Here is a 13193-nt window from a genome sequence, read left to right on the forward strand (position 1 = left end):
TGACACATAAGCCATGGCTACTGTTTCTGAGAGAAGGAAGGGGAAGTAGGTATGGAAAGGCAAGCCTTAAAAAAAAGAAAGAAAAAGAAAAAACAAAAGGGAAACCTTTTAGGAAGTAGACTTTATAGCTGCTTTAAGCGTACTTAGCGTTTTATGATATGTGATTCTTTGACCACCTACCCTTTAATTATTAGTGTTTACTAGAATCTGTCCATAATAATTCTTTTTTTCTGTTTTGCATACTCTTCTGGAAGATTAAATTCAATTACTTGTTTTTACTTACCACTTCTGTGAGTTTCCCAAACCTTTCTTTATTTCTAGTCCAGATGTCTGTTGAATTCCAAAAGGCATATCTTACTGACTTCTATTCGTGTCTACATCAACTGAACCCATTTTCCCCATCCCCAAAGCTGTTTATATTTCCCACCTCAGTGAATACTACTACCACCTATTCTGTTGCATTATTTTTAAAAATTACATTAAAACTTTAACCATTTTTAAGCATACAGTTCAGTGGCATTAAGTACCTCACATCATTGTGTAAATGTCACCATCTTCCATCTTCAGAACTTTTTCATCTTCCTGAAACTCATTAAACTCATTAAACAGTAGTTCCCCCTCCCCTCTTCCCTCAGCCCCTGGTAACCACTATTCTATTTCCAGTCTCTATGAATTTGATAAAGTACTTCATATAAAATCATACAGTATTTGTACTTTTGTATCTGGCTTATTTTACTTAGTGTAATGTTTTCAGGATTCTTTCATGTTGTAATATGTGTCAGAAATTTCTCCCTTTTTAAGATTGAAGAATATTCCACTGTATATACAGAACACATTTTGTTTGTTGACTTATCCATTGATAGATATTTGTATTGTTCCCACCTTTTGGCTGTTGTGAATAGTGCTCCTGTGAACATGGTGTACAGATATCTGTTTGAGCCCCTACTTTCCATTCTTGTGGGCATTTTTCCAGAAGTAGAATTGCTGGATTATAGGATAATTCAGTGTTTAATTTTTTGAGGAACTGCAGTACCCTGTTTAATATCATATTTCTCCCTCCTCCCCTCTTACCTCTCCCAAATACTTTGGGATACTTTGGTTGTTTCCATGTCTTGGCTATTGTAAATAATACTCTTGTTAGCCAGTCTGATTGGATCTTCCTTTTTAATACTTATCCGTCCTCTCTTCCCCATTCTCATTGCTGCTCCCCAAATTGAGGCCTTATCATCATTTCTTTGGTCTAATTAGAATAGTCTTCTGCTCTTCTATCATTCTCAAACATCTCTAGTTATCTTCTGTTTTGCTACTAATGTCATTATTCACAGTTGCAAATTTGGCCATAATGTTTTCCTGTTTCAAAATCCTCCTCTTTGCATATTTAAAAAAATAAAAGCTGTTAGAATGGTAAGACCCCTACCAAGCTCACTGGACATCCACCTGTCTGTTTGCCTGCTCGTAGTTTCAGTGCTTTATCAGGACTCTCACACCCTTGCTGCTTTCACTGTCTGTGATACCTTTTTTCCACTGCCTCACTCATCTTTGAAGAGTCAGCTTTGATGTCTCTTTCTATTTTATAATCCTTTTTGAATTATCCCTACCTTGGGAGACTTGTCACTCACTCCTTTGTGCATCCAGGATACCCTATAGGACTTCTCCTTTTTTCCCAAATTGCTTCATTTTCTTAACATGGTTATCTCTTGCTATTTTAAAGGTAGAGACTAGGTCTTTCCTCATGTTTATATTCCCATCATGTGGGAAAAAGTTAAAAAAAAAAAAGATCAGCTTGTAATCATTGGCATTGGCATTGACATTTTGGTCTGTCTTATTAACAGAACAGTCTGAACTACTGATGAGTGTTGTACTTTAGCGACCATGTTCCTCTGACGAATTCCCATAGAATCTCACCTTGTGTAATTCCTGAGGAATTTCAAAAATTCTTAGTAATAACGGGAAAGTTATTATTTACAGGAAAATTGTTGGAAGCACTGATGAAGTACATTAGTCTTCTCTGTATCAGAAATTACATGTTGAAGGTTTTTATTTGTTGCAACAAATGAATATATATGAAATCTTTCTCATTGACAAGTAGATTGAAAATACATAATGAGGAATGTTCACATTGTTTTTCTTCACCATCTCTTCACACTGCTTAACATAATTATTATTTTCCACTAAACTTTGGCAAGAAAGGATTCTGAAAATGTTTTTTGTTGGTTTTTGTTTTTTCATTTTTTTTGAGACACTCTCTTTGCCAGCGGTGGCCACTTGTGGTAAAAGTCCTGTTCCTTCAGATAATTAATGTTTTGGAAGACTGAATTGTAAGAAGCTCAGTGATGCATATGTTTGAGATTTAGAATTGTTTTTTCCTTTTAGTAATTATTTTGCTGTGGACACTGCTTCTGCCATAGCCATTGCTCTGATGACATTTGGCACTATGTATCCCATGAGCGTCTACAGTGGCAAAGTATTACTGCAGGTAAGGGTCCTCTTTCAAAGCACATGCCTAATATTAGCCAGGTTTTTCTACCAGAGTATAAAATTACATGTGTTCTTCTACCAGATGTGAAATTTTTAGCTATTGGAAGTCCTCATTAGACATGAGCTCAAACAGTAATCTCTGAAATCTATACAGTAAGAAGCAGATGAAATTTCTTGGCTCATAACATATGTATAAGTCTTCCTGTATTTATAAGACAAAATCATAAACTAAAAAATTTTTTTTTCTGATAATGTTTCAAGTGAAAACAGTGTTACTTAGAATACTTTTGGCATATTTATTTTCCCTCAATAAATGTGCTTTGGCTATTATATAGTCTGGTTGTGATTGTTTTCTTATTTCCTGTCATTGAACCAGTGAGACTTCTAAATTTCATATTTAAAATTGAAAATGACCAATTACTCCTTATATAAACAGTAGGAACACCTGTAGACAAGCACCTGAATGCACAGGTAGATTCACAGGGATAGATGTATATGTAAGCACTGCTTTCCTTCTGTCTTACCCTCATGCCCTTTCTAAAACTTAGGGGCAGTAGTTTTAGCTCCAGAAACAGTAGTAACAATAAGATAATAGTTGTGCTATTATTAATAAGTGCTGTGCCATATACAAAATATTTTCAGTTGGTTGGCTGATTCTTGAAGAGTTGTTTGGGCCTAGAGATAGTGCTGCTTTGTGAGATACAAATTAAGCATGGGCTGATTCTTGATATTGTCCCCCTAGTGGAGCGAGTTGAAACCTCTCTTCACTAAATCATGATAGGCTGTCAAAGCAAAGGCTGGTATAAAATCCAATTTTTTAGTTTTAGGACCACTGTGCAAAAATTGTTTTATCTCCTAAGTTATTCATATTTTAATTTTTTTCTCCAGACAACACCACCCCATGTTATTGGTCAATTGGACAAACTTATCAGAGAGGTAAGGTGGAAGAGTAAATAAAATCATTTTAATTTATAATTAGAGAATGGAAAGAATGGGTACAAGTAATACTTTATTCAGCCCTATCTATATTTTATTTTAGGGGAGTTTGTGTTCTTTATAGTACATAACACAGTAGGAGGTATAGTAACAGAAGTACAAAAATTTGAGGAATTCTCAGTCTGGAAACTTGAAATAAATGTGGAAGGGAAGGTAATGGTCTAGAAACCACACTACTAGCTATATAAATGCTATGGTTTTTATGAATCTATATTCAAATCTAGGATTTTTATTTAAGTCAAAGACCACTTTTACATGTTGATTGCTTCATCACTTAACATACTGATTTGTGAGTTTAGATTTTATATTGTATAAATACCCACCTGCTTACTAATTGAAGGAATATGATAATTTAATTATTTGAATTTTGAGCATCTTTCGAACTATTGATTGCTGGTATCACAAAGACCACTGTTCTCAATATAACTGGCTGTTTGTCTCAGCCTATTTCATCGTAGCAGTGGACCATACACTGTGTATCTGGTCTTGGAATTTCCTTTTGGCCCACATTCATGTAACATCCTGAATTGTGCAGAAATTTGTTAAAAGGGAATGCAGAGAAAGAAATGATAGAGAAGACTTCCCAAAAGGGGGAAAAATCTAATACCACCAGTGCTAGATATAAATATATGGCATACTGACAAAATGAGAAGAACCATCTGCTATTGAATAAGGTGGTGGTGAAGGTAGGTGGTAAAGACCTGATTCTAAAAGAATTGGACGGGACAAGAAATGGAATACAAGGCCTTGGCTAACTACTGAACAAGTAAAATGGTACCTTGAGTGGTCTGGGACTTCTCTTGGCTAATGAGTGTCCTCATGCAGGGTTTGATCAGATCATTTCTAGGCTTGGATCAAGTCAATAATGTGACTGAACTGTGTTGGATATGTCAAATATGTACAGCCCTGTTTCTTTGTTTATGATTAGGTATCTACCTTGGATGGAGTTTTAGAAGTTCGAAACGAGCATTTTTGGACCCTAGGTTTTGGCTCATTGGTATGTTTTCTGTGTTAATGTAGTTGTAATTTAAAGCATAGTTTATAATGGGGCACCTGGGTGGCTCAGTCGGTTAAGCGTCTGACTTTGGCTCAGGTGATGATCTCATGTTCATGGGTTCAAGCCCCACGTTGGGCTCTGTGCTGATGGCTAGCTCAGAGCCTGAACCCTGTCTTCAGATTCTGTGTGTGTCTCTCTCTCTGACCCTCCCCTGCACACACTGTCTCTCGCTCAGAATTAACTGAAACATTAAAAAAAAATTAAAAAACATAGTTTATGCTAACTTGAATATAAATTAAACAATAAATAAATTTAAAATAAATGAAACATAGTTTATAATTTTTAAAACTGAAATAAGCACTTCTTTAAATTTTTATAGAACCTTTGATTACCGTTTCTGTTTTATAGAGTCTAAAATGTAGATGGATTCAGTAACCTAATTGAGATTAGTTGAGGGATATTTTCTTTATTTTTTTTACTTTCAAACATGATTTTTAATGTTTATTTATTTTTGAGAGAGAGACACACACAGCATGTGAGCAGGGGAGAGGCAGAGACGGAGACACAGAATCCAAAGCAGGTTTCCAGGCTCTGAGCTGTCAGCACAGAGCCCCATGTAGGGCCTGCACTCACAAACTGTGAGATCATGACCTGAGCCAAAGTCAGATGTTTAACCAATTGAACCACCCAGGCGCCCCTCCATGTTTTTGATATTAACCTTAAAAAATAAGACCAGTTAATTTACTAGCAAAAAAGAGCTTATTTGGGAATACCAGAGAATTGCAATTAGGGATAAGCAAGCCACAACCAAACTACAGGCATGTCTGAAGAACAAAAGAGAGAGGAACCCTCTTTCCTAGAGGAAAGGGGAAGTGGAAAGGACTGTTACAAATGAAAAATCCAATGAAGTAAACCGGAAGTTCAAGTGTAGTGGCTTTCACTGCCTGAGTTGTGGTAGTCTCTCATTGGCTGGGCTGTTGTCACAGAAGGAGGAAAACCTCTTTCCTCCTGTTGATGTTATAAAGTAGCTAAAGTAGAATGGACTTTATCTCTCTTCCTGTTGACTCTGCAGCTGACTGTGGGTGGGACGGCCTGAGGGACCCTTCCTTCTGGCTTCCTATGTCCCATTTTTGTAAGGTTTCTTTTTATTAACTTTTGCAAATCCAGATTGGACCATTACCAGAGAGACAATTATGCCATGGTTCTATTCCTCTGTCAGGAATGACGAGGAGAATACAGAAAAGTACTGAGAAAAAAAAAAATTTCGCCATAATTCTATCATATAGAAAAGCCTCCAGAACATTTTCTTATTTATACTTACCTATTTTCTCTCCTTAGAAAATGAAACCATGCAGTTTATAATTTGCTCTTTTCACTTAACATATCGTTTATAGTTTTTTGTGTTACTAAGTATTACTTTTATGGTCAAATTTTTTTTCCCTTAAATGTGATTTGATCTTTGCCTAGATGCCCCAAGAGTTTTGTTTTTTGGTTGCTTGTTTGTTTGTTTAAAGTCCAGTAATTTTACTAGACTATGTCTTGGTGTTGGTTGTTTTGGATCAGTTACTCCAGCTATGCCTTTCAGCAATGGTATTGCAAAAAACTTTTTTTTAACTTTCAGGAAAGTTATCTTTAATTGTAATTATTAATATTTAATTTTGTTCTCTTGCTTTTAGTATCGTCTTTGAGATCTCCTATTGTAAGCATGTTGGGTCTTTTGTATTTATTTTCTTTCAGTTCCTTATTATATCTTGAATTCCTTTGATTTTTAAAACTTTCCTTCTCTTCGCCTTTTATTCCCCTTATAGTAGACCTGTATATTTATTTGCTTTTGTTTTCCTTCTAGTCTGGTCTTCATTTCCTTTTCTTAAGTTTATTTATCTTGAGAGAGACCGAACGAGCAAGGGAGGAGCAGAGGGAGAGGGAAAGAGAATCCCAAGCAGGCTCCACACAGTCAGCCCAGAGCTCCACATGGAGCTCAAACTCACAAATCATGAGATCATGACCTCAGCCAAAGTTGGACACTTAACCTACTGAGTCACCCAGGCACCCTTTATAATAATTTTGTGTGCAATTTGGATTCATACCTTTTCTGTTGCTCCTTTTCATGCACAATTGTTTTCCTGAGCTTTAAAATAAGGAGTGGTTAAGGGCACCTGAGTGGCTTAGTCCGTTCAGCGTCCGACTTCGGCTCAGGTCATGTTCTCACGGCTTGTGGGTTCGAGCCCTGTGGAGCTTGCTTCAGATTCCATGTCTCCCTCTCTCTCTGCCCTCCCCAGCTTGCACTCTCTATCTCTCTCTCAAAAATGAAAAAAGTGTTAACAAAAATTTTTTAAAAAATTAGTGGTTAGGGTAGTGTGTTCGAATTTATGGTTCTAAAGCTCCCTCTTCTGAGGAGTCTGTGAAGTAAAAGTTTTTTCTTTCTCCTGGCCCTTTTCCTGCCTTTTGTTGTTTCTGCTGTGTTGTTCAATTTGGATTCTGCGCCCAGTTGTTTCTTTTTAATGTGGGGCTTTCTACTGAAAGGGAGCTTGCTTGGTTACTTTGGAGCTCACAGGGCTTCGGCTGTTCCAGCTCTTCAGATCTCACAGCGGACTCCCATGTACTCACCCACCATTGAAATGTGCAAAACCCCTCCCAGTTTCCCAGCTGTCTTCCTCAAATTTGTCCTAGATTTTCATTAAATACAAGTTAGCTGCTTAGATTTTTCAGTCCATCACATATCCTGTTGCTACCTCCTTCACAGATGCTGATACCTTGCAGGTCTTACATCTTGTGACTAGGATTTCTTGGAGGAACCATGTTATCTAGTTTTTTTTAATAGATGTTGTCCATAGGTTTTTGGAGGTGATGTCTTAGTTTTGGTTTTTCTGGGAATATTTGGGAAATTTCAAAAAAGTGCCACCATTACTGCTATCTTTTGAGAATCCCAACATAATTTTTAACAGCTGCAGTTTTACATTATTTGAATATGCCATCATTTACTTAATCAGTCCACTAATGACATTCCATTTTTCCTTTATAAACAGCTGGGATGAACATTTTTATGGAATAATCTTTGCACATACTTGTGATTATTCTTTAAGATTAATTTTTAGAAGTGGTTTTGTGAGTCAAAGGATATTCACACTGGTAGCCTAGCTGCCTCATTCATTAGAGCATGTGACTCTTGAACTTAGGGTTGTGAGTTCGAGCCAACGTTGAATGTAGAAATTAGTTAAAAATAAAATACTTTTTTAAAAAAAGTATATCCATATTTATATGGCTTTTGATATAGCCAATTACTTTCCAAAAATGGCTGTGCCAATTTACATTGCTTTAGGAATGTAATTCTGGGGGCGCCTAGGTGGCTCAGTCAGTTAAGCGTCCGACTTTGGCTCAGGTCATGATCTCGCAGTTCATGGGTTCAAGCCCCATGTCAGGCTCTATGCTGACAGTCTGCTTTGGATTCTGTGTCTCCCTCACTCTCTCCCTGCTTTGGATTCTGTGTCTCCCCCTCTCATATTCTGTCTGTCTCTCAAAACTGAATAAATGTTTAAAAAATTAAACAACAACAACGAAGAAGAACATGGCCATCTAACCACTGCACCCATGTAGTACTTAATTAAGAACAAGGGAAAAATAAAACAAGTTTTTGAGCTGCAAGAATAGTTGTCACAAAAGCCATAAATTAATGCAAACACCATAGTCACAGCAGACTCTGTTCAGGCTCCTGCTTAGAAAAGGTTTTCATTTATTTTAATTGCTTTAATTTCCATAGCAGAGTGAAAGAGGTTATGGTATCTTTTATAGTTTTGTCTAGTGATACTGTGAGATGGGAGTGGCCAAGAAAAGGAAGAAATCAAAGGCAACTTCATTTCTAGACATGGCTTGTCTTACTTAAAAATAATAAACTAGAAGTCAGATTCAACCTTTATAAATATTTCCTCCATCTTCTGATTGACAGTAAGTCACTACTGTTTAAGTCATAGATTCAAACACATTGTAAATAAAACAACTACTTGTATTTGGCTAATTTATGTGAAGCTTATTCTTTGTTATAATTTTTTATCTTGAAAATCTGAGTTTATCTAGAAATCAGCATTGAGTGTCTACTGGACATTTTGTTTCATTTTATTTATTATTTATTTTTACTTAAGTTATATTATGCAAATGGTACCTGATGCTTAGAAAAATTAAAAGTTGTAACTAAGTCAAAGAGAAGAGAATCAAAACCTCTAATAATTCTACTAGAGATAAGTGTTGTTGCTCTTGGCTGTTTTTCTGTGTGTGTTTTAAATAAAATAAGATCATTGTTCTATTATTTTATTATCCACTTTAAAAACATAATGTGTGATCCATATCTTTTCAATAAACAGATTTCTAGCCGTCATTGTAATGCCTGGGGTTCTCTGTCCTCATAATAACCCTCATAGCTAGAAACCTTGAGATCATCTTTGATTAGTCAGACCATCTCCCTCATCCACTATATCCAGTTGGGTATCCATCTAACCCGTAGAAAATCATGAACGCGTCTGTCCCTTTCTGATTCCACTATATTTGTTCTGCCTCAGCCTTCTTCGTTTCTAACCTAGAGTGTTGCAGTCATGTCCTCCCTAATTACCAATCATTCATACCTACAATTTTTCTAAACTTTATTTTACTTCTGATTGATTGCTACTATACAAACTCCATATCATGATTTTTAGAGTCCTCTGCTAGCCTTTCTTTGAACCTTACTGCCCGCTTATCTCTCTTTCTTTTTTTCCATTCTTTCCTTCCTTTTCTTTTCTCTCATTCATTATTTTTCTGTCCCCTGAAATATTTGTACTTCTTTATATATTAGTAATATTGCTTATTCTGTCCCAACGTGCCATGCATTTTTAAAAAAATTTTTAATGTTTATTTATTTTGAGAGAGAGAGACAGAGCACAAGCTGGGGAGGGGCAGAGAGAGACACACACACAGAATCCAAAGCAGGCTCCAGGCTCTGAGCTGTCAGCACAGAGCCCGACATGAGGCTTCCGTGAGATCATGACCTGACCTGAAGTAGGACACTTAATTGACTGAACCACTCAGGCACCCCTTGCATTTTAATTGCTGTTCCCTCAGCTTAGAATGTCTGTCTCCACCTTTGGAAATTACATTTCACCATCAACCCTGGATCAAATGCCCTCTTCTTTTGAAGTCTTCCTTAATTTGAATTAGCAGCTACCTTCTCCTGCCCCTCTACTGCATTTTCTATATACTTTATATTCTGCATTAGGCTATAACATGCCTCTCTTCCTCCTACATGTATTTCTCTTTTTTATATATATTTTAAAAAGTCACATTTTATTTAAAGAGTCACATAACTTTATTAACTCTTGACATTGACAGTCATTACTGGGTAGTCTTTAAGGAATATCAAGACATCATACTTTCTCTTGTTTTAAAGAAAACACCAAGTACAGTTACAGCCAAATCATGAATAAAATGTTTATTTCTAGTGGAATTTCAGTGGTATAATTTAAGCATCTCTTTCTTCTGATTTTGCCCGTTTTAGGCTGGATCAGTACACGTAAGAATTCGACGAGATGCAAATGAACAAATGGTTCTTGCTCATGTGACCAACAGGCTGTACACTCTAGTGTCTACGTTGACCGTTCAAATTTTCAAGGATGATTGGATTAGACCTGCCTTACTGTCTGGGCCTGTTGCAGCCAATGTGCTAAACTTTTCAGATCACCACATAATTCCAATGCCTTCTTTAAAGGGTACTGAGGATTCAAACCCTGTTACATCGACTCCAGCTAAACCTAGTAGTCCACCTCCAGAATTTTCATTTAATACCCCTGGAAAAAATGTGAGCCCAGTTATTCTGCTCAACACCCAAACAAGACCTTCTGGCTTGGGTCTTAATCATGGACACACAGCTTATAGTAGTAGCTTGCTTAATCAAGGACTTGGAGTTCCAGGAATTGGAGCAACCCAAGGATTTAGGACTGGTCTTACAAATATGCCAAGTAGATACGGAACTAACAATAGAATTGGACAACAAAGACCTTGATGTACTGTAATTTAATTTATTTTTATGAGGAATATTGACTCCTTCATTCCAGTTTATTTACTAATCCAGCTGTGCACCGACTGTTCAATCATTTACTCTACATGTTAGAGAATAGTAGGTTTGTTCACATTACATGAAACTGATGAAACTATATTTTTGTAAAATGTATTTGGAGCTGTGAGAACCTTCTAAATGTTATAGAGTTGAATATAGGCTTCCTTTAGAAAATGTGTTTCTCTGATTTGGGATTTTGTTATTTTTAGTTTTGTAGTTGACTGCAGTGTGATAGACATTATAAGAGAACCACTTGATGGAGCAACTCTGTCACATTATTAAAAGTATAACATTTTCTTCAGTGAAATTTATTAAACATATTTCTTGAATAATGATACACATTTTAAGAAAGGAAAAAACATCCATTCTAAAAGTAAAAGTCTCTTTTATAGCTTTTCAAACTTAATTGCTCCGTTTTTGTTTTTTTTTTTTTTGAGGTCCTTTTGATTTGTGTCTTGCAAAAGAAAGCAAAAGTTTTTATCAGGAATTTTAGAGCATATTCTACTATCTAGCATAATTTCAAATTTTTAATTATCAGTGTCTTTATAGTTTTTTTTCATTAAAATATTTCAGTACACTTATAAATAGTCCATGTTCTGAAAGTGTTTTATTTTGGTTAAGTGAATACCAAATCCTTTGGTAATGTGCAATGAAGGAATCCCAGTTTTCTATATAACATTTAATCAAATACTGACATAATAACAAAAAACAAACCCCCCAAATACTGACATAATGATGGAATTTATCTTTTTTGTCACCTTTTCATTGGTTGACTTTACTCTCTCACTTTATTAACAAAATATATCAAATATATTACCAAAATGTATAGAATTCCATGTATAATATGGGATTTGATATCTGTTCAAAGTTGCATAAGCAATTTAAGTTAACATTATATAGTTTTACCAAAAGATAATAGACCCTACATTGTAGAATACAGTATTGTTATATCTGTAACAGGCAATTTCTAACTTATTTTGTTTTGCTTTGTCAAAATCATAAATTGTTAACTGTGATGAAGTAAGAGAATCATGTGGATTATCTTATTTTTTTATTTCTTTTCCAAATGCAGGTGTTAGTGACTGGCCAACATGGTCAGTATTACTTATAAAAAGTATCAAAAGCAGCAGTCACAAATTACCTGAGGTAATTTTTTAAATTTAATCATGAGTTTTATAATTAGAGTTTTAAAAGGTATTTTGAGAGTGGATTCAACTTTTCTGGAATCTAGTGCTCCTGGAGATTTATGACTTCCAGCCATCAGCCAGGTGTGTAAGGAAGATTTTTGTTTTTGTAGAATTTGTAAGTTGCTTCAATCAACTCATCCTCTTTTAAATATGAGCAACACTTCCAGATCTGATTTCACAGTGAAATAACAAACATCCAAGAAGCCATCTCTGTCAAGCAGAATTATAGTCAACCTGTGACCATATTCCACCTTTTGCTTGGTGAGGAGTCGGTCATTGTCTTTAACATCTGCAACCGTGTTCAGGCATTTGACCTGCTGAAGAAATAGAGCCCACACTACCATGACTGCTAGGAAAAATGAAACTTCATAAAATGTAATAAGGCAACCTGTTTCTTGTCCTTTATCTTATGTTCTCCAACTTTTAGTATACCTATGATTGGTCTATAATTACAGGGCGATTTTTCCTCCATTGACCTCACCTAAGTGGGTCATGCATGAAATCTGAAGAACTACCATGTACAGACTGTTGATCTTTAAGAGGTATGTGCTGCTCCCCATGCATGTCTTCTCCATTCTCATCGGATTTTTAAAGTGTCCAGGTACTGAACACACTTCTGCATGAGATTAAATGCCTGTTTCCTCCACACCTATTCAGAGGCAACACCTGTGTAGTTGTCCCACCAAAGGTGCTTTGATACCCACCTATGCTATTTAAGAAGTTTGCTGTGGGTTCTGAAGGAATTGGCTCTACTTGCTGAAATTCACTGATGCCAACTGCTGCAGGTGACATTGGTCCATTCATGATTATATAAAAAAGTCTTATTTGCCAAGCTCTGGCCAACTTCTGGATATGAAAACAAGAAACATGACCAATCTAGGTCTGTCTGTAGGCAGTAGCCTTGCTAGTAAGTCTTGCCACAGAGTCATATGAAGCTGAACAAGGAAGTTTGAATTGACTACTTGGCCTGTCATTTGTGATTAAGAGCAAGTTGTATGGAGCATGATACCCTGTCTGAAAAAACACCGTACTGTAATGGAAAAAACACTGGACTAGAAGTCAAGAGATTTTGATTCTGATCCTGATGCTGCCACTATGTAAGTAGTTTTGTTACTGTGGGCAAGTCATTTAATTTCTCTCGGCTTTATCATCTGTAGAGTTTGGGCAGGGAATGGATTGGTTAATCCGAAAACTATCTAAATTTCCTTCCAGTGACTACCTCAGCATACAGGCCAAGTGTTATCTACACCAACACCCAAGCCATTAATTTGAGGTGCCATGAGTATAGAAGGTGAACTGCAGATTAACACCATTTAGGTTTGTGTTTATTTTACACTTGACTTAATATGTGTTAATATTAAACAGATTTTTCTTAGACTTCTTTCTTTGTGGGGAAGGATTATTTTGGGTGTTATTGGAGAAAAGTTTAGGACAGGGTACCTTTAGCTTCCTTGGG

General features: G+C 36.0%; 1 protein-coding gene across 3 annotated transcripts in view; it reads left to right on the forward strand.

The window, feature by feature from the left end:
- Nucleotides 1–12124, forward strand: part of SLC30A6 (solute carrier family 30 member 6) — a 37612-nt gene extending 25488 nt beyond the window's left edge. For all 3 annotated transcript variants that reach the window (XM_039250322.1, XM_039250323.1, XM_039250324.1), the window contains 4 exons: nucleotides 2374–2476; nucleotides 3367–3414; nucleotides 4403–4471; nucleotides 9993–12124. In XM_039250322.1, the coding sequence (XP_039106253.1) occupies nucleotides 2374–2476; nucleotides 3367–3414; nucleotides 4403–4471; nucleotides 9993–10496 (724 nt within the window). In that variant the 3' untranslated portion in view covers nucleotides 10497–12124. The remainder of the gene's footprint in view (nucleotides 1–2373; nucleotides 2477–3366; nucleotides 3415–4402; nucleotides 4472–9992) is intronic.
- Nucleotides 12125–13193: the final 1069 nt, after the last annotated feature.

This window comes from Hyaena hyaena, unplaced genomic scaffold, assembly GCF_003009895.1.
Source record: "Hyaena hyaena isolate Hyena2069 unplaced genomic scaffold, ASM300989v1 scaffold_362, whole genome shotgun sequence".
NCBI lineage: Eukaryota > Metazoa > Chordata > Mammalia > Carnivora > Hyaenidae > Hyaena > Hyaena hyaena.